General features: G+C 39.2%; 1 protein-coding gene and 1 pseudogene across 1 annotated transcript; one reads left to right on the top strand and one right to left on the bottom strand.

Moving 5' to 3' along the window:
* Window positions 1-515: 515 nt before the first annotated feature.
* LOC121780055 lies at window positions 516-1,383 on the bottom strand. The gene is made up of 3 exons (XM_042177581.1): window positions 1,186-1,383; window positions 849-1,038; window positions 516-703 (listed from the first exon to the last, which is right to left on the bottom strand). The coding sequence occupies exons 1-3, from the start codon at window positions 1,381-1,383 to the stop codon at window positions 516-518; spliced, it is 576 nt and encodes a 191-aa protein (XP_042033515.1).
* A 9,599-nt stretch (window positions 1,384-10,982) lies between these two features.
* On the top strand, window positions 10,983-16,530 carry LOC121780053 (annotated as a pseudogene).
* The last annotated feature ends 6,981 nt before the right edge of the window (window positions 16,531-23,511 follow it).

Genomic DNA, 23,511 nt, shown 5'->3' with positions numbered 1-23,511 from the left:
CTGTGAATTTGGTTGGTGATGTGCTGTTGATGTTGTGATGTGGTGAATTTGGTTGGTGATGGTGCTGTTGATGTTGTGATGTGGTGAATTTGGTTGGTGATGGTGCTGTTGATGTTGTGATGTGGTGAATTTGGTGTTGTGATGCTGTTGGTGATGAATTGCTTGCACAATTATAGTCTTTTAAAACCACATAATGCATCATTTTTGCACAGTTACAACCTTGTAAAAACACAAAATGCATAATTTTTACCTATTAACTGCCTATTCAAAACACAAAACACTAGCATGATATGTGCATTCATGTATATTCACTAAATGCATCATTCATGCACATAGTCAGCCTATCCAAAAAATATAAAATGCTTCATTTTTGTCCTGAAAACTGTCTATTCAAAGCACAAAACACTAGCATGATATGTGTATTCATGTGTATTCACTAAATGCATCATTCATGCACATATGCATCCTATCCATAAAACACAAAAGCTTCTTCTATACCTTCATAATCCTAAGGACTAATCAATCATCTCCAATCTCTGGTTGCTCCCCTGGTCCCGCAGATAAGCAATTGCTTGCATAGCCAGCTCCACTGGAACTTCTAGATCCATTGGAAGTTGATTTGTCCTCCTTAAATGTGCTTTCCCTATGTGGGGCAGCTTGTAGCTATTATGACCCTGGACTTTCATGATTTCCATAAAACAACCTTGAAGACTTAGGAAGACTTAGGAAAACATTGTCCAATGTTTGTGGCTGTAATTCATTGAATGATAGCACCACTGCATTGACTATAACATCCACATTTTTGCATGCAGTCTGAGTTTGCAGTGACTATATTGCTCTGAACCAACCTAAATCATTGACATTAGTGTCAGGTAAGTTAGGTGGTTGTTGCACAAGTGATATTGAGAAACCACTTTGTTGTGCAGCTTCTTTGAAAGCTGGATCATTGTCTTTGATGTGTGGTCTTGCGTTGTCTTGTTGTATCTTGAGAACTTTAGTTGCCCCATCTGGCCACTTGGCTATGATGGGAGGCAATATCTGTTCCCAACAAGGTGCCTTGCATTAAATCATCATTTGCACAACATTACAAAGCTTCATTACCAGTGTATCATGAGTAGGCAGGTACACTGGTATGTAATGGTTAATGTGCATAAATAAATTGCATTAAAGAGATGCAAACATTACCTTATTGATCAAGCAATCCCTGGTCACATCTTTTGTGATACTCTCTATGGGTTTTGTCTCCAAAGTGTCTGCCTTTCTATTTTTACTTGACCTTTTGGCTGGAACTTGTTTGGTAAATGGAAAAATTCCAATTTTTCCATCAAGCAAGACTTCACCATTAACACCAAACAATGGCCTACAAACTGCACACATGAACATTATCTTTGATATGAACTACTTATTTTTACATGTTCTATGAGGTTCTTCCTCTCCTGGAGCAAGATAGAATCTTTGAGCTCATTTCGTCATGTAAAACCACTTTTCATCAATATGTATGGTGTTGTACAAGTTCCTGAACTTGATCTTGTTCAAGATCCTGTTTAGTTCTAAAGATTCAACTGTGAATCTCAGTCGCAACAGCGTGTTCGCAGCTGTTAGGTTGGGCTTAATGGCTGATGTGTGTGGCCTAATTAGGCCAGCCTTAGCCCACCTCCAAACAGTTGCTTTTGAGCAACCTAAATTGGCTGCCACACTTAAGAGGTTGCATCTTTTTGAAAAAATGCATACTCTTGAGTACCTCAACATCCAGATGCAACCTTTTGGGGTAAGACCTCACTTTTTTTAGGCTTACCAATTGCATTGATTCTCCTCTTCGTTGTTGTTTCTTTGCAGCATTCCACCACCGTGTACAGGTTTGCCGGGAGTTTTTGAATTTGACCTGCGCCGCCTTAAGTGTGCCACGAGGAGGAACACTTCCCATGCACCTTCCAATGATGAATTGAACCACTTGGTTCTTGAATTCTGATGAGTACTTTTGATGCCCAAGGCCTTTCAGAATGGTAGAGAGAGCATTTACTCCATTTGGTGGTTGAGCTCTTTAATGTGTAATGGCAGTGGTTGATAAATTTGTTGGTAGCAGTGGAGTATTAATAGGGGGAGTGGAAAGTGGCGCCAGCTTTAATTAGATCAAATGTGTAGTGGCGCCAGAATTTTGGGAATTGTTTTGTAAAGTTTCTGTACTGAATTTTGAATCGTGACAGCAGCCAATTTGAGTTAATAAAAGAACACATTTCATTCTACTCTACTGTTTGAACACTCGGATCTATCTCTCTATTTTTGCACAGAATTTAAATGTTGAATTTGGATAATTAACAAATGACTAAATAATTTATAAAAAGAAATTTTATTTTCAAGTTCAAATAATAATTCAAATCAAAATTAAAATTCAAATTTAGAAAGTCCACCTACTTCATCTACTTTATTATCTATCCACTTAATTCACTAAACATCTCTTTCTTAGACTCCGTGCTTAAAAGTTCCGCCTGAACTATAGCAAAACGGTGGGAGTATCATTTTTAAATTTATGTTGTCCTATGATTCCTATTGTAATTTCTATCAATATTACAAGTCAATTAGGAGCTACTTGGTCTAGTGGAATGAAATGACATTCTTATTTCCATTCCATTTCTTTATTTGTTATTTTTTAGAAATCATTGTTCTATTCCCTATGAGAATAGTCATTCATTCCATTACATCATACTAAGAAGCCACTTATATGTTATTTATAACTTTATGTAAAGAGAAAGAGGGGATTAATAAAATGGGATTTAAACAATTGGGTATTGGCTCCATATGATTTTGTATTCATGAAAATCTAAGAGCATGAGCAATGGTGCTTTTGCTCAAGACCTTGTTCAACATTATTCATGAGCTTTATTCCATTTATATTAACTAAGGCACCAAACTTACAACAATTCATTTATTCCATCACTATTCATAGTTCTCACTATTTTATACTATCTCCGTCTTTGATAAATAGAAACTTTTGAAACGACACGGGTTTTAATACACAATTGATCAAAATAAGAACGAAGAATTGGTAAAGTAAGTGAGAGGGGTGGAGAAAAATTAGTAAAGTAAGAGAGATGAAGAGAAAAGGTAGTGGAGATAGAGTTAGTGGATTGTGGGATCCACTTCCTAAAATAGAAAGTTTATATTTTTAAGGGACGACCCAATGTGAAAATACTTCATCTCTCCCTTAAATTTTGTCACATTTTGACTGGGCACGGGTTTTCAGAAATGTGATGGAAAGTTAATTGAAAAAATTAGTGGAATATGGATCCTACTTTTATATACTAATTTTATAATATAATAATGTGAGTGAGAATAAATTAGTGGAATATGAGATCCACTGCAAAAAATGATCATAAGTAAAATTGCATAAAATTATCTCATGCTGAATAGGAAATGCTCCATTTTGGGTGAGACAAAGGGAGTACTATAATATAGGAGAGAGAATAAAGTAAAAGAGATAATAGAGAGTTAAGAACGAGAGAAAATATAAGTAAGTGAGATTAGATTACTTATTTTTAGCAAAAAAAAATTTAAGTAACGTGGAACAATCCAAAATGGATTATGACTCAAGTAACTTGGAATATAAAAGATTAGATAACACAGATAAAATAAATAGATCATACCAAAAGCATCTTTATTTGTATGATTTAAAGCGGTGAATAGAACTTAGTGAAAATTGTCATGGCTATTGTAACAAGTGGTGTTGTTGAGCCCCAAACCATTGTCTCACGTTGGCTGCCGAAACCGACCCCTTCGTCAAGAAAGAGTATGCGTTTCTCATAAAAAGATGAAGCGCAATATGAGGTTGCCAACCGATGGGGATATGGAGGGTGCTGGGGATGATGTCGACGAGTGAGTCGAGTGGCATGTAGAAGGGTGTAGAAGGTTTTTTTTTTAATTTTAATGAAGTACTCTCTATGTCCTAAGTTACTTGAGTCATATTCCATTTAGGGTTGTCCTAAGTTACTTGAGTCATATTCCATTTAGGGTTGTCCTAAGTTACTTGAATCATAACAAAACACCTAATTACACATACTTTATATTTTCTTTTACTTTAGTCTCTCTTCGTTTTGTTACTTTATTCTCTCCTATATTTTATATTTATTTTATTTAACTAACTAAACACAACTTTCTTAAATCTTTGTTTGAAAAGAAACGCCTCAAGTAATGTGGGATGGATGAAGTATGTTTTAGTGTTTTCTAGTATGTTTTTATTCCAATTGATTTTATTTTTATTGTTTTAATAGTATTTGATAAGCATCAATAATAAAAATGAATTAAATTGGAGGATTGTTGAGAGAGCTATTGGAAGGTAGGCCGATGAGATAAGATGATGATGTGAGAAATTTTTAGGAGCAATTTTTGGGAGGGTTCTCCTTCTCCCTATCGTGAATGCTCAAAAACCAGCAATCCGAACTACCCCACAAAATTCCGACGTGGCATTGGATTCTATTTGTCATTTTGTTTTCGACGCCAAGTAGAATAGAAAAATCAAGTCTTCTTCTTCCTCCCTCAACAGCCATAGTGATACGAGCATCATATTTAGTGTTGAAGTTAGTGATTAGTAGCATTGTCATTTTTTCCTTTTCTCTCTCTCTGAAATCGGCCAGGAACCTTGTTGCTACTTATACCTCGGTATCCATCTTTCAATGCTTGCTTCCAATTATATAGCCTGTGATGTAAACATGTCCTATGTACAGGTTTGCGAAGTATATGCTTTTCATCAATGATGTATTTGTCAAAAAGAAGAGAAAAACGGCTAGTACCAAGTACCCATGACTTGGTAATTGTTATTACAATAAATGAGTGAACTTTCCTAGATACATTTAATTAGTGATAGTTCCTAGAGTGATGGAGGTATTTCCTAGAGTTGTAATTCCCCTATAAAAGGGAGTATGTGTAACCTATTGAAATACAACAGAAAATACAATTTAAGCTATTCTTCTATCTTTGCCACCATGTTCTACCTTCAATACAATGCCTCTCTCGATTACCATCGTTAAGATGGTATCAGAGCAGGTTGCAACAGTGTGGGACTCAGAAAATTCTCATCATCGTCCCGGATATACCTTTCCCGGCCCCAACCTGCAAAATCAGAAAAATAGCCATGTCAGAATCTGACTCAGAAGCTACAAACACCAACCAATCACTGATGAATTTCTCAGGGGAGTTCGCTGCTCAATTGGCCGAATTCCTTAGGCAAATCAATATACCACCAAAAGCTAAAAAACAACCCCTTCCACCCTCAAATCAACCAGAATCATTGGGGGAGATACATCTTCAAACCAAATTGAATGGCGACAATTATTCCCTCTGGACAACCCTGATGGAACACGCAATTGGAGGGAAGGGTCTGTCGTCTCACGTCGATGGAGTTACAGATCCTCCTCCAACTAGTGATCCCGGTTTTTCGAAATGGAAGCAGAGAGATCATTGTTGCTTCAACTAGATTATAAACAACATCGAAGCCAATCTTGTCAATGAAGTATCACAATACGCAACGGCCCGAGACCTATGGGAGGGTCTGGCCATTACATACGGAAGTGAACCGATCCGTTCCAAGTTTCGGATCTGCACAGGCAAGCATACAACATGAAGCAGCGGAATATGAGCCTTGAAAATTTATGGAATAAGTTCCAGAAGCTCTGGATTTCCATCGACGAAATGGATCCAAACCCGATGGATACTCCGTCAACTATTCAGAAATACAACAGCAACACTCAAAGGCATAGAGTATATCAGTTTCTATGGGCTTTGGATGAAAGATACGATACATTAAAGAGAGAGATCTTAAACAAAGATCCACTGCCCACTGTACAGAGTGCTTACGGATTGGTGAGACGCGAATCGGCTAATGAGCGGGTCTACAAACCCTCTGGAGATTCACAGGGAGCCGGAATAGGTGCCGGATTAGCAGCAATCAACCGGAGCCCCGACCACCACCGCCACCAAAATTCTCTGCAACTCCGACTGACAAGAGCAAAATGACGTGCAACCACTGTGGTGGGAAGAAGCACACGGCGGGTACATGCTTCCACCTCCACGGATTTCCCGATTGGTGGGAAGACATGAAGAAAAATACACAGAACCGGAATCGGAGCAGAGGAGGCAGAGCAACGGCGGCGGTGACCGTTGGGGACCGATCTACCAACACCGAGAACTCGGCGGGCAACGTCGATCAGTCCAGCATGGCGGGGAACGGCGGCGGGCAGCTCCCCGGTCCCGGTCGCCATGGTTTTGTCACGGCAGAGAACGACGATGAGAAGAAGAAAGCCGTCGCATCGGTCTCGGTCGCCAGGGTCTGGTCGGAAGGTAACTCGGCGTCAACGGTCACCGGCACCGACGAAACGTTGGCAGAGAGGGAGGCAGAATTGAGGGTTGGAGAGGAGAAAGGGGTGGAGGCGGTGAGGAGAATTAGGGTTAATTTCATATCCCCAATTTTCCTAAATTCAAAATCCCCCCCCCAGATTTTTCCTAAATTCGAAATCCCCCCAGAACTCTTCTAAACCCCCAGGGCCCGCGTTTTTAATCCTACCCGAAATCACCCCAATACTTCCACAACATCCCAATTTAACCCCAATACCACCACAACATCCCAAATTCACCCCAACACTTCCAAAAATCCTAATAATGCCCAAAGAATTCCAAAAATTTCCCCGACAAATCAGAAGGTCTGTTCTTTCAACCTAATATCCCGTGTCACAACTCTTTTAAAGCCTTAGCCTTTACCTCATCCACCATAGTCGAACAAAAAGAGAACAAATGGATTTTTGACTGTGGGGCTACTGACACGATCTCCTTCGATCCAAATGACTTCTCCACCATATCTAAACCGACTAAAACCTATGTCCAAACTACCGGGGGGGGAGGATTTAGCTCGAGTCGAGGGGGCCGACACTATCAATATTTCTCCCACTCTTCGGCTCTCTAACTGCCTCTTTGTCCCAACTTTCTCACACAAATTATTATCCGTCAGTCATGTGACAAATGAGTTAAACTGTAAATTACTAATGCAACCTCGTTTTTGCGTGTTACAGGATACCAAGACGGGGACGATAGTTGGGCGTGGCATTGAACGAAGCGGACTGTACTATGTGGATGAGATAGCTCAATAAAGTGCGGCGTTACTAACCCGTGAAACAGCTACAACAAAGGCTTGGCTTTTACATCGTCGGTTAAGGCACCCTTCTATAGGATATCTAAAATTAATGTTCCCTACGATGCTCTCTAGTGTGCACTCTCTTGATTGTGAAACTTGTCATTTGGCCAAGAGCCATCGTCATTCTTTTAAACTGAATAATACTCGAGTGTCTACCCCGTTTTCTTTGATTCACTCTGACGTTTGGGGTCCTGCACCAATCAATGGGGGTCAGGGTCTCCGTTATTTTCTCCTGTTTATCGATGACTTTTCTCGTATGACCTGGGTCTACTTCTTAAAAAAGAAGACTGAGGTTTTTAAAAAATTCACCCAATTCTACAGCATGGTCCAAACCCAGTATAAACAAAATATCCAAGTCTTACGATCCGATAATGGGGGGGGGAATATATAAATGCCAACATGAAAACCTTCTTTCTTGACAAATGGCTTATCCACCAAACTTCTTGTGCATACACACCTGAACAGAATGGGGTAGCAGAACGGAAAAATAGGTATATCCTAGAGATCACCAGGGCTCTCCTCATCGAGTCAAAAATCCCCACATCTTTTTGGCCAGAAGCTCTAGCCACCTCTGTGTACCTTATGAACCGTCTTCCAGCAGGTATCCTCAACTTCGAAACTCCCATCGATACATTTATCAACCATGAAGCCATACAGAAACCAACCTATCTCACCCTTGATCCGAAAGTCTTTGGTTGTACAGTCTTTGTCCACATCCCAAAACATGACCGTACCAAATTCTCTCCTTGTGCCGTTAAATGTGTTTTTCTCGGGTATGGGGTCAATCAGAAAGGTTGCCGGTGCTATGACCCTATAAATAAGCACATGTATACTACCATGAACTGTGATTTTGTTGAGGGTGAGCACTACTACAGCCAATCTAGAGGTCAGGGGGAGAGTTAACCACATAGGCCAATTAGCGACCCACTAAATTGGTTATACATCCCAAAGGACACAATCCATCAGCCGGAACCTATACCAGGGGAAACCGAGCAAGGGTGAGATGAGTCAAGGCAAGGGGGAGATGAGTCAAGGGAAGATAGACCCATCCTTGGCACAGAAATTGATCCAATCAAGGAAACAAGCCATGAGCTGTCAAAATCCACTAGTCAGGCCGCAGAGTTTGGAGACATCACCCAACCATCAACTCCGTCTTCGCATCCTGAGGTAAACGATTTTTCTGAACTCAACACAGTTCCTTTAGAAATCACTAACACTGACAGTGGAGGCCAAGAAGAGGACAATGAGAAGCAGTATGAACAACCACACAGAAGTACTAGGGGAATCCCTCCCAAAAGATACTCTTCAGATTGGAAAGGAAGGAAAATAAAATATTCAATAGCAAACATAGCTCGAAGACACCTCACAGAGATGGCCCGAGCATTTGAGGCTGCCCTGTATGAAGAAGAAGAAGAAGAAGAAGAAGAAGAAGAAGAAGAAGAAATTCATCAATCTTTCCAAGAAGCTGTTAAGCACAAACATTGGAGAGAAGCCATGAAGAAGGGAATTGATGCCCTGATCAAGAATGGAACGTGGAAAAAATGTAATCTACCAGAAGGGAAGAAACTAGTCGGATGTATGTGGGTGTTCACCATCAAAAGGCATGCAGATGGATCAATTGAGAGATATAAGGCGTGATTGGTGGCCAAAGGATATACTCAAGTGTGTGGAATTGATTACGACGAGACTTTCTCCCCAGTTGCTAAACTTGACACGATCCGGGAATTATTGTCAGTTGCAGCATGTAAGGATTGGTCGCTACATCAATTTGATGTGACTAATGCATTCATCCATGGAGAATTAGGTGAAGACAAGGAGGTCTATATGGCAGTTCCACCTGGATTTGAGACCGAATTTGGTTTCGGGCAAGTGTGCAGATTGAAGAAAACTCTATACGGCTTGAAGCTGTCCCCAAGAATCTGGTTTGGAAGATTTTTCCAAGCAATGGTCAAACATGAGTTCAAACAGAGTCTTTCTGATCATACACTTTTCACAAAAATGAGAGGAGATAAGATAACTTGTCTTATCATCTATGTCGATGATATGATCATCACAGGGAATGACACAGAAGAAATCAACAACCTCAAGACCAATCTGTTTAAAAAATTTGACATGAAAGATCTCGGCCCTCTAAAATACTTCTTAGGAATAGAAGTGCTCAGATCGAATCATGGAATATTCTTAAGACAGAGAATATATGTCCTCGACCTGTTGGCAGAAACTGGCCTCTTAGACTGCAAGCCTGCTGACACACCAATGATACCGAATCATGGGCTAAAAATTGTTGAGGGAGCTGAACCTGCAGATCGAGAGAAATATCAAAGGTTAGTTGGGAAATTACTCTAACTGTCACACACCAGGCCAGACATTGCATACGCAGTAGGAATTGTCAGCCAGTTCATGCACCAACCGCAAGAAGAACACATGAACGCAATGATATTTTTTTAAGTATTGATAATAATATTGGACATAATAGTTTATGTCCAATATTATTTATGTATTTATAAACTATTATGTCCAATAATATTCTATAATAAATTTATGTATTTATGATCAAAGCAAATTATTCTATTTCTTTAGTTATTTATGTATATATTTATAAAATATCAATACTTAATATTGGACATAATAGTTTATGTAATAATAACAAATATTATTACATAAACTATTATTCATTAGTTATTTATCATTAATGATTTGCTTATGTTTATAAATTTAGGTATATGTTAACTAATAAATAATATTATACACATTAAAAAAATAATTTTTATACAAATTGTATAAACCTAACCATAATTATTATACAAATAAATATTTTCTATATACAAATCATATTTCTCAATAATTCATTATTTTTATCAATCAAGAAAAATAGAAGACAAAAGAAAGTTTTGTATCCCACATTGGAAAAAGATGAATGAATGTTCTAAACATGTAGTTATAAAAGAAAATACTTCAACATATTTTGTCCTACATCAAAAGAGAAACATAAAACATTCAAGGAAGTCTCTATAAAAGAGAAACATCCAAGAATGATTTTGTACCACATCGAAAGTGGAACATAAAACATTCAAGGATGTCTCTATAAAAAAGAAACAACCAAGAATGATTTTGTCCCATATCGAAAGTGGAACATAAAACATTCAATGATGTTTCTATAAAAGAGAAACAACCAAGAATGAGTTTGTCCCACATCGAAAGTGGAACATAAAACATTCAAGGATGTCTCTATAAAAGTGAAACAACCAAGAATGAGTTTGTCCCACATCGAAAGTGGAACATAAAACATTCAAGGATGTCTCTATAAAAGAGAAACAACCAAGAATGAGTTTGTCCCACATCGAAAGTGGAACATAAAACATTCAAGGATGTCTCTATAAAAGAGAAACAACCAAGAATGGTTTCTTAAATTCGCAAGCCCATCAAATATATATGGGCTATTACGAATTTATTGTATTCATTTGTTTGTAAAAATTGATTTTAAATATAAAAATCAATTTTTATAAATAAAAAATATTTTTTTTTAAATTTCGGTTGAACCGCCGGTTCATGAATCGGAACCGGCGGTTCAGTCAAAAAACCGGCGGTTTTGAACCGCCTGGTGAACCGGCGATTTTTTGAACCGGAACCGGAACCGCCAGGAGGTAGGCGGGCCGGTTCAGGTTCAAGCGTTTCTTGAACCGTGAACCGCCGGTTCATGAACCGGAACCGGCGGTTCGTGACCCTTGTGCATGCCTACTATACAACTTAGTAGGAGTATTACTTGTAGCAATTGACTCGACCGGCATCATTAAAATAGTCGAAAATGGTGTCAACTACTTGGATTATAGCTATGTTTCTCTTGTTAGAAGCTCAATTTAGCCTAGGCCGCATGGTTCCTTCAAATCTTGGTTTTCTTGTACAAGGATCGCCGTTTCTCTTCAATGGTTTCAACTCTTACTGGATGATGAAGGTCGCCTCCGACCCCGACAACCACCACAAGGTCACCGATGCCTTCCGGGAAGCCTCCACTGCTGGGCTCACTGTCTGCCGGACTTGGGCTTTCGGAGATGGAGGCGATCCCGCCCTCCAAATATCGCCCGGGGTTTACGACGAACGTGTCTTTCAGGTACAATTACATCTCATATTTCACTATTCACACATAGTTAACATATATATCCGGATAGGGGAGTGATCAATTGATAACTCTTCATTTAATTGCTAACTACAACTAATTTAAGACCATAGGATTTTAGAAATCTTGTGGTCTAAAATTTGACATGTGTAATTTTTGTTTTTATTAATTAAATCGAAAAAAATAAAAAAAAACTATCAAATTAGGGTTTTGGATGAAAATGTCAATATAGTGTTTCGAAAATATCAATGCAATGCTTTGAGAATGTCAACACAATGCTATGAGAATGTTAACACATTGCTTATATTGACATTCTACATGTATTATATTGACATATTTTATATACTATGTTGACATTTGTTGCAGGAAGAAAAAATTGAAAATTTTCAAAAAAAATTTAAATTTTGACATTGGAACATATGCAAGTGAGATCTCGTTAGAATCCTTATGAAATTATCTTTAATTTGATATATGTTGTGCGAAAACATAATTTAAATCGAGAAAGTTATATGCGTTTTAATGTTATTGGATATTTTTCAAAAGTTAGTTATAACTAATTTGTTGTAAATTGACCTTAATACCCTTATTGACGTTTTTTGTTGATCGTATTGACATTCTGAGAGTGATGATCTAGGCCTTTGATTTGAATATCTAATGACTATTATTTAATTATAGTTAACAATTAAGTATTGAGTTAACAATATAACACTCCCCTATGCGGATATGACATAAAGGAAGAGGTCAAAGGACTTAATTTTCTACCAATATTTTTTATTTTTATTTTTTAATTTTGAATCTCCAAATTTATTCAAATTCTATGCAAAAACCTTCATCCATTCTCTCAATCATTTAAAAAGTGGAGTATATATATTTTCGTATGTAATTTAGAAAACACACTCTAGTTTGCACCAATGTTTTTTATCTAAGTGTGAGACTTACGAGTACTTTTTTATGTGCGTGTAGGGATTAGATTTTGTGATTTTTGAAGCTAGGAAGTATGGAGTACGTCTCATTTTGAGTTTTGTGAATAATTTTGATGATTTTGGAGGTAAAGCACAGTATGTTGTGTTGGAATTTTGATTTAAGATGTCCGGTCAATGAAGTTTGACCAATAATAAATATGACGAGACATTTAATTTTGGAGAATTAAATGATATAGCGTCAATCTACGTTCCGCGTGGATGACCGTAGTATATTCACTTTCTCAAATTCGATTCTCGGTGAGTGAGAAATAGTGGATTAAAGTTGGTCACATTGTAGCTTTTGATAAAGCTAGGAGTTGAAAGTGTAGGGAGTAATTAACTAGTGTTAATTATCTTACATAGGAGATGAGACACATCTTTAAATGTGTATTTATTAAGTGACTAATTACACTTAGTAATTATCGTGGACTAAGATGGGTGAAAGAGCCCACACGCGCGCCGAGCCCGCGCCCGTGCCCGTGCCCTTGGTCTTGGACTTGGACTTGGACTTGGACTTGAACTTTGATTTTGGCAATTGGTCTTTGGGTGGTCTTTGGGCTTGGTTCTTGGGCTTGTCCCTGGATCCAGACTTAATGTTTTGGACCACCTAAGTTTTGGGCAGCAGCCTGATCAACTTGACATGCTGCGCCTTGATCAGCAGTTTGATCAACCCGGCCTGCTGCGCCTTGAGCGATGGCTTCAGTAGCCAGATCAACTCGACTTATTGCGCCTTGAGCAATGGCTTGATCAGTATCTTGATCAAGTCGAAGTCCACATGTGACGGTTGAACTAGGGCGTGTACAACGTCTAGATTCAACGTCGACCACTCCAGCTTTCAAACTCGTAACGGCCGGCGGTTACAGCCCCGCCATAATGAGCCATGATGACAACCATCAATGCTGAGTTGACCCCCGCAGTGGACCAAGCCTATAAATAGGCTAGTCATTCCTTGCATTAGACATAGAGCACATATAGAACAACATACTCACAAGCATCATACTATCTGCATAGTCTTTCTTTCCGAAAGCTCTGCCCTCTCTTCCATCCAGTTCGCCGGAGCTCTATTGATTGCGGTGCTGCTTCACCAGAGACGTAGCCGTTTTATCTTTGGGGACGACACGCCAAATTGAGAGCACTACCGGGGCGTATCTCGTCTTGCGGAAAGAGGACTCCTCGACTCGGCTAAGTTTTATTTCCAGTTTACAGTTTCGATTTCATTGTAATTTTCAGTTTTTAGTTCTTCCTTCTTGGGTTGTATTACGCCCGGTTTTGTGTATCTCTTGTAGTTCCAGTCACCGGAAAGCATCATCCCCAACATGTTGAATGGGCAAAAAAGGCAGGAGCAAACGTTAGCGGAGATGATGATTTTTACACAAATCCACTCATCAAAGATTACCACAAGAACCATGTAAAGGTAATACTATATGTAGGTTTGTTTAATTAAATTATAGTAGCATTGATATTTGATAGTACTACATATTTGCAGAGAGTGGTGACGAGATTGAACGTTTTTACTGGAGTTTCTTACAGAGACGAGGCAATGATCATGGCATGGGAACTCATGAACGAGCCTCGTTGCCAAACTGACTACTCTGGAGCAACACTCAACGTGAGTTCTCCTACACCAAATGAGATACTCAACTCAATATTTTAAAAACCAGATCGCTAAGGCTAAGCAAACCAACAAAACTATTTGATTCATAATTCAACCCGTTTAACCATTGGTTGAGCTGAATTGCTAGAGCAAATATATATAATTATATAAAGTTTAGTGAATGATAAATTATGATTAAATAGTAATACTATATATAATAAACACATTAATTTAGCTAATGATACAATACATAGAAATATTTAAATTAGTCAATTACTTTATACACAAATCAGTTAGTCACATGATTTATTTTATTAATTTTGAATTTTTGATTTAATTACTATCTTTAATAATTAATTTATGCATATAAATTTATAATACACAAGAGATAAAAAAAATATTAAATGATGAAATAGGTAAAAAAATAGATAAAAAATATGTGTCTAGTGAAAGTTACGAGAAACGGTTTCTTAATATCAAACACAAAATTAATAGCTAATGTAGATAATAAATTTCAATGTTTTATAATAAGAATAATTAAAGCTCTGCCTCTGAATATGTTACGAGAGGTTGTTGGTGAACGGATAAAATCCTAACTAAAACCATTTTCGAGACACCGGTTGGTTCACGATCAAACTCTCGATTTTTCGGTTCAAGATGACTCAACTATTCAGAGGTTTTATCGTGGTCGAATTGATAGAACCAGTATATAGGCCGGATCCTGTTTTTTAAACACTATCCATTGTGGAGCAGCCGACAAAACCCTAGCTAATAAATTTGTTAATGTTGAATTGGGATGGGTTCAAGAAATGGCAAGTTTTGTGAAATCTATTGACAAGAATCACTTGTTGGAGCTAGGAATGGAAGGTTTCTATGGAGATAGCATCCCACAAAGAAAACAAGTCAATCCTGGCTACGAATTCGGGACCGATTTCATTAGTAACAATCTTGTCAAGGAGATCGACTTCGCCACCATCCATGCATATCCTGATGTCTGGTTCGTCATGAAATATTATGCTATATGCTCGTTGTTAATTAAGTAGGGTTAATTTCTGACGACATACAATTTTGGTGTAGGTTGCCTGGAAAAAGTGAGGATGAACAGAAGGAATTCATGGAGAGATGGATGTGGAATCATTGGGAAGATGCAAGGTACATATTAAAGAAGCCATTAGTGATTGCTGAATTTGGAAGGAGGAGCAAAGATGGTTTGGTTGAGAGAGACTTGTACATAGGGAGTATCTATAGAGATGTATTTAGATATGCAACAAGTGGAGGTACAATGAGTGTGGTGGGACGTAAGCGAGCGCGGATTTCGGATCAAGCTATATGGAAGATAACTGAACCGGATGGATCAGTTAGCAAATGTCGTTGCCACTTGATCAAGTCGTTCACGCTCTCGCTAGCCAACCAATGTAATTTATATAACTCCCAATTTTGCACTACTTTAACAGTAAAGCGGCAAGTTCGGGGTCGATCCCACATAGAAGCGAGTGTATCGAGTGTGTGCGTAGTGAATAGGGTTCGGCTGCTGCCACACTTTAATTTTGGGAGTTTTAACTGCTGAGTTTACACTAGGCACAAAGTAAACTATCTACTGGATCAAGTAAACGACCGGCTGAAAATAAGAACTCAACTAACTAAGCATGCTACGGAAAACATGAAACACCTTGCTATTCAACATGATTAAAAACTGGATCGAAGAGTAAAAAGCTAAACTGAACTGGAAAACAGTAAACGCGAGAACGAAAACAAAACAACTCGATTTTATACTAAGAACTCAGACAGCGAACATGCAGAATTAAATTAAGCTAACACTTCGGAGAATACGAAAGCATGTAAAACCGAGAGGTCCTCGGCGGGAAACTTGAGATAACGCCGATAGATATCGAGAATTCTGTAGCGCTTCCTTTGGTCGCTCTTTCTAACTAAAAACTTCTCTATCTAAGCTATCTCTGGAACTGAGCTAAACTAAAACTAAACTAAAGAAAAGAACTATAAAAAAAGCTCTTCTAGCTATGGTGGCACATCCTCTATTTATAGGCACTTCACGCAATCTCCAGTTGGATAACGATCTTGGCAGAGGATATTCGCTCACGTTGTGAGCGAGCGACTCATCGATTGCTACGTGCTTTCCTTCTAGAATGACGACGTTTTTTAGTAACCGATTGATGACCCAGCTCCATCCTTGCGTCTCATGTATCAGCACGTGTCCTCTTCTAGAACGTCGTCCTTGATAACAGAATGATGCTCACCATCCAGCTCATTATCCTCACGTGTCCTTCTTCTGGAAGCCAGTGGTCCCCTCCTTAACTGCTTGATTACTCCCCTTGATCAACTCCCCCGATTTTTGGCCTTTTTCGCCTGTTGTACTTGCTTGATCAGTTTGACCTTGTTGCCTTGGTCAAACGGCATTCCTGCACAATTAACACTTGCTTTTGCGCGATAAACCGATCAAGTAGTGTACTTTTCACCCCTAAACCGATGCATGAAATAGGCCTTATCAGAGTGGAAGCTTGATATGGCAAGTGATGGCACAAGGATGGATGATTATCATGATGGGTATGAGATCATCTTATCACAGAGCCCATCAACGTCTGGGATCATTTCTAGACAATCTCATGCCATGAACGCATTAATGTCTCAATTCTTCACCAGGGATAATATTATCAGATTAGCATGAAGGTTATATATTTGAAATCTTATTTTGTAGTAGTAACTTTAAAGTTTGAGATAGAGGTTCATTAATTTAGAGTAATGTTATATAATTTGTAGGTTAGGTTATATAGTAATTGGAATTTGTGGTCAAACGTCAACTTCCCAATATTATAGATTCAATTAATCGAAGCCAACAATAACAAATGTGAAATGAGATCGAACAAGAAATATACAAGATTTGCGTGGTTAAGCAATGAGCCTACGTCCAGAAGTGAGTTAGGGATATCTTAATAATGAACAACCAAGATTACAAACACTAATTAGTACACCAAGAACACACTTTAACTCTCGTGCCGCCTTGAGACTTAACTAATTGCAACGTTCGATAGCAACTCCAACAGACAACTAGCGTGAGCTTCATATACACACGGCTCGGCTTACTTCTTGCATATAGCAACATGCATAACACTCAAATGACTTACATTTTGTACTAGTCACTTAATACTACACACAACACAATTGTATGGAGTAGTAGTATATAACTTTTTTAAAAAAAAATTTATACCCCCAAAATTTATTTGGGTTATCGAAATTACAAATTACATAAAAATCAAAGCTTAATTAATCAAATGTTCATTCTTTTTTGCTTTTATTTCATAAGGATCAAAACAATTACTCTAGCTTTAATTTATGTGGTGAACAAGGCAACAATTTATTATCAAGTATGGAGTAAAATGAAGTGGTATAAAAAGTTATAGTGTACTAAATGTTCGGGTATGGTGCTCACAAGAATTGGTATTCATACCCATATCATTCTATCCAAAGGAGACGAAGCATATAACCTTACAAATTGCAATAAAATTGAAATATTATTCAAATTGAAAATATTAAGTAGTGATCCAAAAGAAAACACGTGACTAACCCTATCCGGCATATATTTTCAGAGTTGAGCAAAGAAAATTAGTTTCATTTTGGAGTAGAAAATCAAGTGCATCAAGATTTACGTTACTTCTTGCTTTAACCAAAATATAGTTGATTATCCAAAGATATGAAGAGCCCCTACGCAAACATATTGTATACTTTATAGATAATGTTTGTTTACATTTTGAAATAATAGTTGTGGTGTCCTTATATATATATGTATGAATAAATTAAGTTTTAATTAAACATGTTCATTAATCATTATTATTGGTATGATACCCAAATGGCCAATTGCATTGCATGAAAAGATGCAAAGATGTGTTTCTAGAAAAAAATGGATGTAATAAAATACATTTTTTTGCTTTAATCTGCAGTTAAGTATCCATGATATATATTAATCTAATATTATCATCGTTATTGTTATAAACACACACAAACACACATGTATCTGAAAATATTGCAACATTTAATTAAGCTGCTTGCTTAATTTCTAATACATCTGCAACTAATATTGATCTAATACTAATTACTTTTCAAATAATCAAGTAATCCTTAAAAAGCCTACATTGTTGCGATTACTTGGACTATATCTATTTTTATGTATATATTTCCTCCTCAAAATGTTGCTTGATATATAGTCCATGTGTCTAATCCATCACTGATTTAATTACATGGGGAATTAGGACCATAATGCCTAATTATTTCATGGGATCCACGACTTTAATATAATCAATAATTATTGTTGCTCTTTTACTGTAAAAGATTTGTTCGATCACTTGAAAATTTATGTAGGAACAATAATTTATGAAAATGATCGATGATAAGAGCATTTTTTAATTCACTCTTAAAATCCAAGTTGGTTTATTTTTATTTTTATAATTAACAAGAATATTGATCTAAATTCTGTTAGAAGATACCGAAGATTTGGGCAGAAGATTGGGAGAATAATTTGCTATGATTTGATTGTAATTTGTTACCTAAGGTAGATGGGATCCCTATAATCAAGGATTACCATATAGGAATATATTCTATGCCTACAAATATTGTATCAAACGTTGTAATTATCATTCAGTAAATAAACCAAAAATCTTCTCCCTGTTATTTCTTCATGGCATCAGAGCAGAGTAAAATCTGGCTCAGAAAAGCTTCATCATAGCCAAAAACATACCAATCTCGGCCAAAAAGGCTGAATTCGATCCATAGCCAACCAAAAGCAATACCAATCCATAGCAATTCCCTACACACAAAAATGTCAGATTCAGACTCAGAGGGAGACAACAAACCCAAAGTCAAGACATCACAGATGAAAACAAGCAAACATGTTACTGTTGCATTCAAATTGAATGGAAAGAACTATCCTTTGTGGGCTCGACTAATGAAAGTCGCGATAGGAAGCCGAGGAGGATATTCTCATATCAGAGATCTCCCCCCAGGACCGGAGGATCCCGGAGTGGGAGGAAACGGATCTTGTCGTGTTCTCGTGGATCATCGACAACGTCGAAACCGACATAATAGCCGACTTCGCTCACCACCAAACAGCGAAGGCGATATGGGACAATCTCGCCGTGACGTTCGAAGGCAAGAAAGACTCGTATCTCATATACGATCTGGAGGACAAAGCTATTGCGCTCCGCCAAGGAAATCTGGATCTCGAGACCTACTACCGACGAATCCACGGATTGTGGATCAATGTGGATCGATGTCGAAAACAGCCGGTCGATTGCTGCGACAAGGGGGTCAAGCAATTCCGGGAATTCTCGAACACCACCAGATTATTCAAATTCCTCACCGGGCTCAATCCGGAATATGACACGATTCGCAGGGACATCCTAAAAGAGGAGCCCTATCCCTCAGTCGAAGAGGCCTACGGGAGAGTCCAGAGGGAGGCGGCTCGATTGAAAATCATGCCACCGGCGTCCTCCAAAGCCTCCGAAGACCACGGCGTTGGTAGCGCCGATGCATCATCGGGAGAAATCGGGTGTGGGTTCGGAGCACAGAAAGACCGTCCAACCAACCGAGGCCCACCGAGACCGCCACCTACCGGTTCCAGTCACCAAGCCGGAGGAAGGATCGACAAATCCAAACTTTGGTGTTCTCATTGCGGGAAGAACAAGCACACAAGGGATACGTGCTTTCTCAGGGTGGGATTCCCGGAGTGGTGGGACGAGAAGCAGAAAGCCCGAGCCCAGATGAAGCTCGCTGCCTTCGGAGTTAGTGAGATGGGGCTGAGACAGGGGAACCCGCAAAATCAGCCCAGAGAAGGACCGACAGAAGGCCCAAATCAAGGAACCCAGGGAGAATACGCCGGCGACAATGGCGGTGGCGGCGGAAACGGTGGGGTTCGGGTCGGAAACTTTGTAGAGAGGACGGGAGCACAAAAATGGAATGGGGGCGCCGCTTCAGGAGGTATCGGGTTTGGTCTTAGACCAAACCCTAGATTTTCTGATTTATTGCAATTGAGTTCCCCAGAAATAGATAACATGCAATTAAGTCCTACCCATATTCATAATCCCAAATGCGAACCCCCAGATTTAGAGAATTGCAGAATAACCCCCAGAAGTCTTAAAAAATCCGAATTTTACTCCTCTAGCATGCATATTCCCACGCATAATAAGTTTTCACCATTAATACATATTTCCGCTGCTCTCTCTGTACGAAATGCCAATAATGTTGATAGGAAGGGATGGATTTTTGATTGTGGTGCCACAGACACTATGACTCCAGAGAGATCTGATTTTAGCAATTTTGAGGAGGTTACTAAAACCTACATTAGGACAGCCAATGGGGAATTAATTACAGTAGCGGGGGCGGGAACCATAAAAATTTCCCCTACTCTTCGATTGTCAAATTGTTTATTTGTTCCTAGCCTGTCTCAATGACTCATGTCAGTAAGCCATGTAACAAGGGAACTGAATTGTACCTTACTAATGCATCCAAATTTCTGCATTCTACAGGATATTCGGACGAGGAGGATCATTGGGCGTGGCACTGAGAATCAAGGACTCTACTACGTGGATGGGGTAGCTCAACATGGCAGTACGATGCTGGCTCACGGATCCACGAGAAAGGAGGCTTGGCTATGGCACAGAAGACTAGGACATCCGTCTCATGGTTACTTTAAACTTTTGTTCCCAAATTTTTCTTTACCTAAGGATTTTTCTTGTGAAACTTGCGTTTTGGCCAAGAGCCACAGACAGTCTTTTAAACCTACAGATACTCGTATGAAATTTATGTTTGATTTAGTGCATACTGATGTGTGGGGACCTGCACCTGTGATTGGGGGTAGTGGATTTAGGTATTTTGTGACTTTCATTGATGACTGCACGAAAATGACCTGGATCTATTTTTTAAAACATAAATCCGAAGTGGTTGACAAATTCATCCTATTTTTACATATGATACACACCCAATTCCACACAACCATTAAAATCCTTCGTTCAGATAATGGGAGGGAGTTCGTTAATAACAATATGTCTGAATTCTTAACAAAAAGGGGTCTCCTTCACCAAACCTCCTGTGCCTATACACCCGAACAAAATGGGGTCGCTGAAAGAAAAAGCCGAACCATCCTTGAAATGACCCGTGCCCTTATGATCGAATCCCATATCCTAAAAAATCTTTGGCCCGAAGCTGTTGCAACCTCCGTCTACCTATTGAACAGACTACCCACTAAGATCCTAAACACCAAAACACCCCTCGATGTCCTTTCCCAACAAGCCCAAATACCAGAATCTCTCAGCATGCCACCTAAGGTGTTTGGATGTACTGTTTACGTTCACATTCCCAAACATAAGAGAACGAAATTTTCCCCATGCGCAACTAAATGTGTCTTCGTGGGGTACGGGGTTAATCAAAAAGGGTACCGATGCTATGATCCAAACACTAGGAAGATCATCACTACCATCAATTGTGACTTCCTAGAAACCGAATTCTTTTACGCACACCACCTTAGCAGTCAGGGGGAGAGAACTGACAGTGACCCTAAAAGTACTCATGAGGACTGTCTAAGATGGTCTGTACCACTTCCAAGCCTCTCAATTGAGGATCCACCCGAGACAGTTGTCACTTCCGCCGAGCAGGCCTCTCCAGAGTCTCCTCAACCGCGCTCATCCGATCTTCCTCAACCGATATCCGAGGTATGTCCGGAACCAATCTCAGAGGAAAATACTGCAGTTGATACTAACAATGCAGACACAGAGGAGAATGCCATAGACGGTGATACGGGTAGATATATTCTTCCTCCACGGAGTAATCGAGGTGTTCCTCCAAAGAGATACTCTCCGGAGAAGATCGGCAAGAAAAGCATATATGGAGTGGCAAACTTTGTTCAAGGCAACTTAAGTAAGATGGCCCGAGCATTTGAGGCAGCTTTGTATGAAGACGAAGAGATCCCACAAAGTGCCGAAGAAGCAATGAAAAGCAAACATTGGAGAGAAGCTATGCACACTGAAATGAGAGCATTGATGAGAAATGAGACTTGGGTGAAAGGAAAGCTACCCGAAGGAGTAAAGGCTGTGGGGTGTAGATGGGTGTTCACGATCAAACGAAGGCCAGATGGATCGATTGATCGATATAAGGCTCGACTAGTGGCTAAGGGATATACCCAAACCTATGGAGTCTATTATGCCGAGACTTTCTCCCCAGTGGCAAAAATTAATACCGTACGAGTGCTATTCTCAATTGCGGCCAACAGAGACTGGCCCCTCCACCAGTTTGATGTCACAAATGCTTTCCTACACGGTGAGCTGCCAAAACCAGTGTTTATGGTCCCTCCTCCAGGGTTCACTGAAGAGTTTCGAAATGGAGAAGTATGCCAGTTGAAAAGAACGTTGTATGGACTAAAGCAGTCCCCGAGGGCGTGGTTCGGCAGATTTACAGAGGTGATGAAAAAATATGGGTACAAGCAGAGCAACTCGGATCATACACTGTTTCTCAAGAAGAAGGATGGAAGAATTACGTGTCTCATCAAGTACATCTTGGGCATTGAAGTCCTAAGGTCGAACCGGGGAATCTTCATAAACCAAAAAAAGTACGTGCTCGATTTACTTGCGGAAGTTGGAATGATAGACTGCAAGCCAGTCGACACCCCAATGGTGCAGAATCATGGATTGCAAATCCGTGAGGGAGGGAAACTCACCGACAGGGGGAGATATCAACGTTTGGTAGGTAAACTGATCTATCTTTCACACACTCGTCCAGACATAGCATATGCTGTGGGTGTGGTCAGCCAGTTTATGCACTCACCGCAGGAGGATCATTGGGAAGCAGCCATAAGAATTGTCAGGTACTTGAAAGGAACGACAGACCATGTAGTGCTATTTGAGAAGCACGGTCACTTGGAGGTACATGGGTTTACTGATGCAGATTGGGCAGGGAACCCGAATGATAGAAAATCAACTGTCGGGTACTTCACCTTTGTATGGGGGAATCTTGTCACTTGGCGAAGCAAGAAACAGAAGGTGGTCGCTTTATCAAGTGCAGAAGCGGAGTTTCGTGGCATAAAAAGTGGCCTCACAGAAGTATTGTGGTTAAAGAGACTCATGACAGAACTTGGTCTCTACTCATCACAGCCTTGCAGGTTGTTTTGTGACAACAAAGCTGCAATCAGTATTTCAGAAAACCCAATCCAGCATGATAGAACTAAGCATGTGGAAGTAGACCGACACTTTATAAAAGATAACATCGAAGCCAAAATTGTCGAACTGCCATTTGTCAAGTCCGAGGACCAGTTGGCTGACATATTGACAAAGGCCGTGAATGTAAAGATATTCAGAGAAGTATTAGGCAAGTTAAGTGTTGGAAATCCCCTCACTTAACTTGAGGGGGAGTGTTAGAAGATACCGAAGATTTGGGCAGAAGATTGGGAGAATAATTTGCTATGATTTGATTGTAATTTGTTACCTAAGGTAGATGGGATCCCTATAATCAAGGATTACCATATAGGAATATATTCTATGCCTACAAATATTGTATCAAACGTTGTAATTAGACACGAACCTTAAACATGTCTATTGCTGCAATCTGCACTGAAGACTTATCTATTGTTTTTTATTCTATTTTTTCAAAATAGACGTTCCCCCTAAAC

This window comes from Salvia splendens, chromosome 19 (genome assembly GCF_004379255.2).
Source record: "Salvia splendens isolate huo1 chromosome 19, SspV2, whole genome shotgun sequence".
Classification (NCBI taxonomy): domain Eukaryota; kingdom Viridiplantae; phylum Streptophyta; class Magnoliopsida; order Lamiales; family Lamiaceae; genus Salvia; species Salvia splendens.
This window is presented reverse-complemented; position numbering and strand designations above follow the sequence as displayed.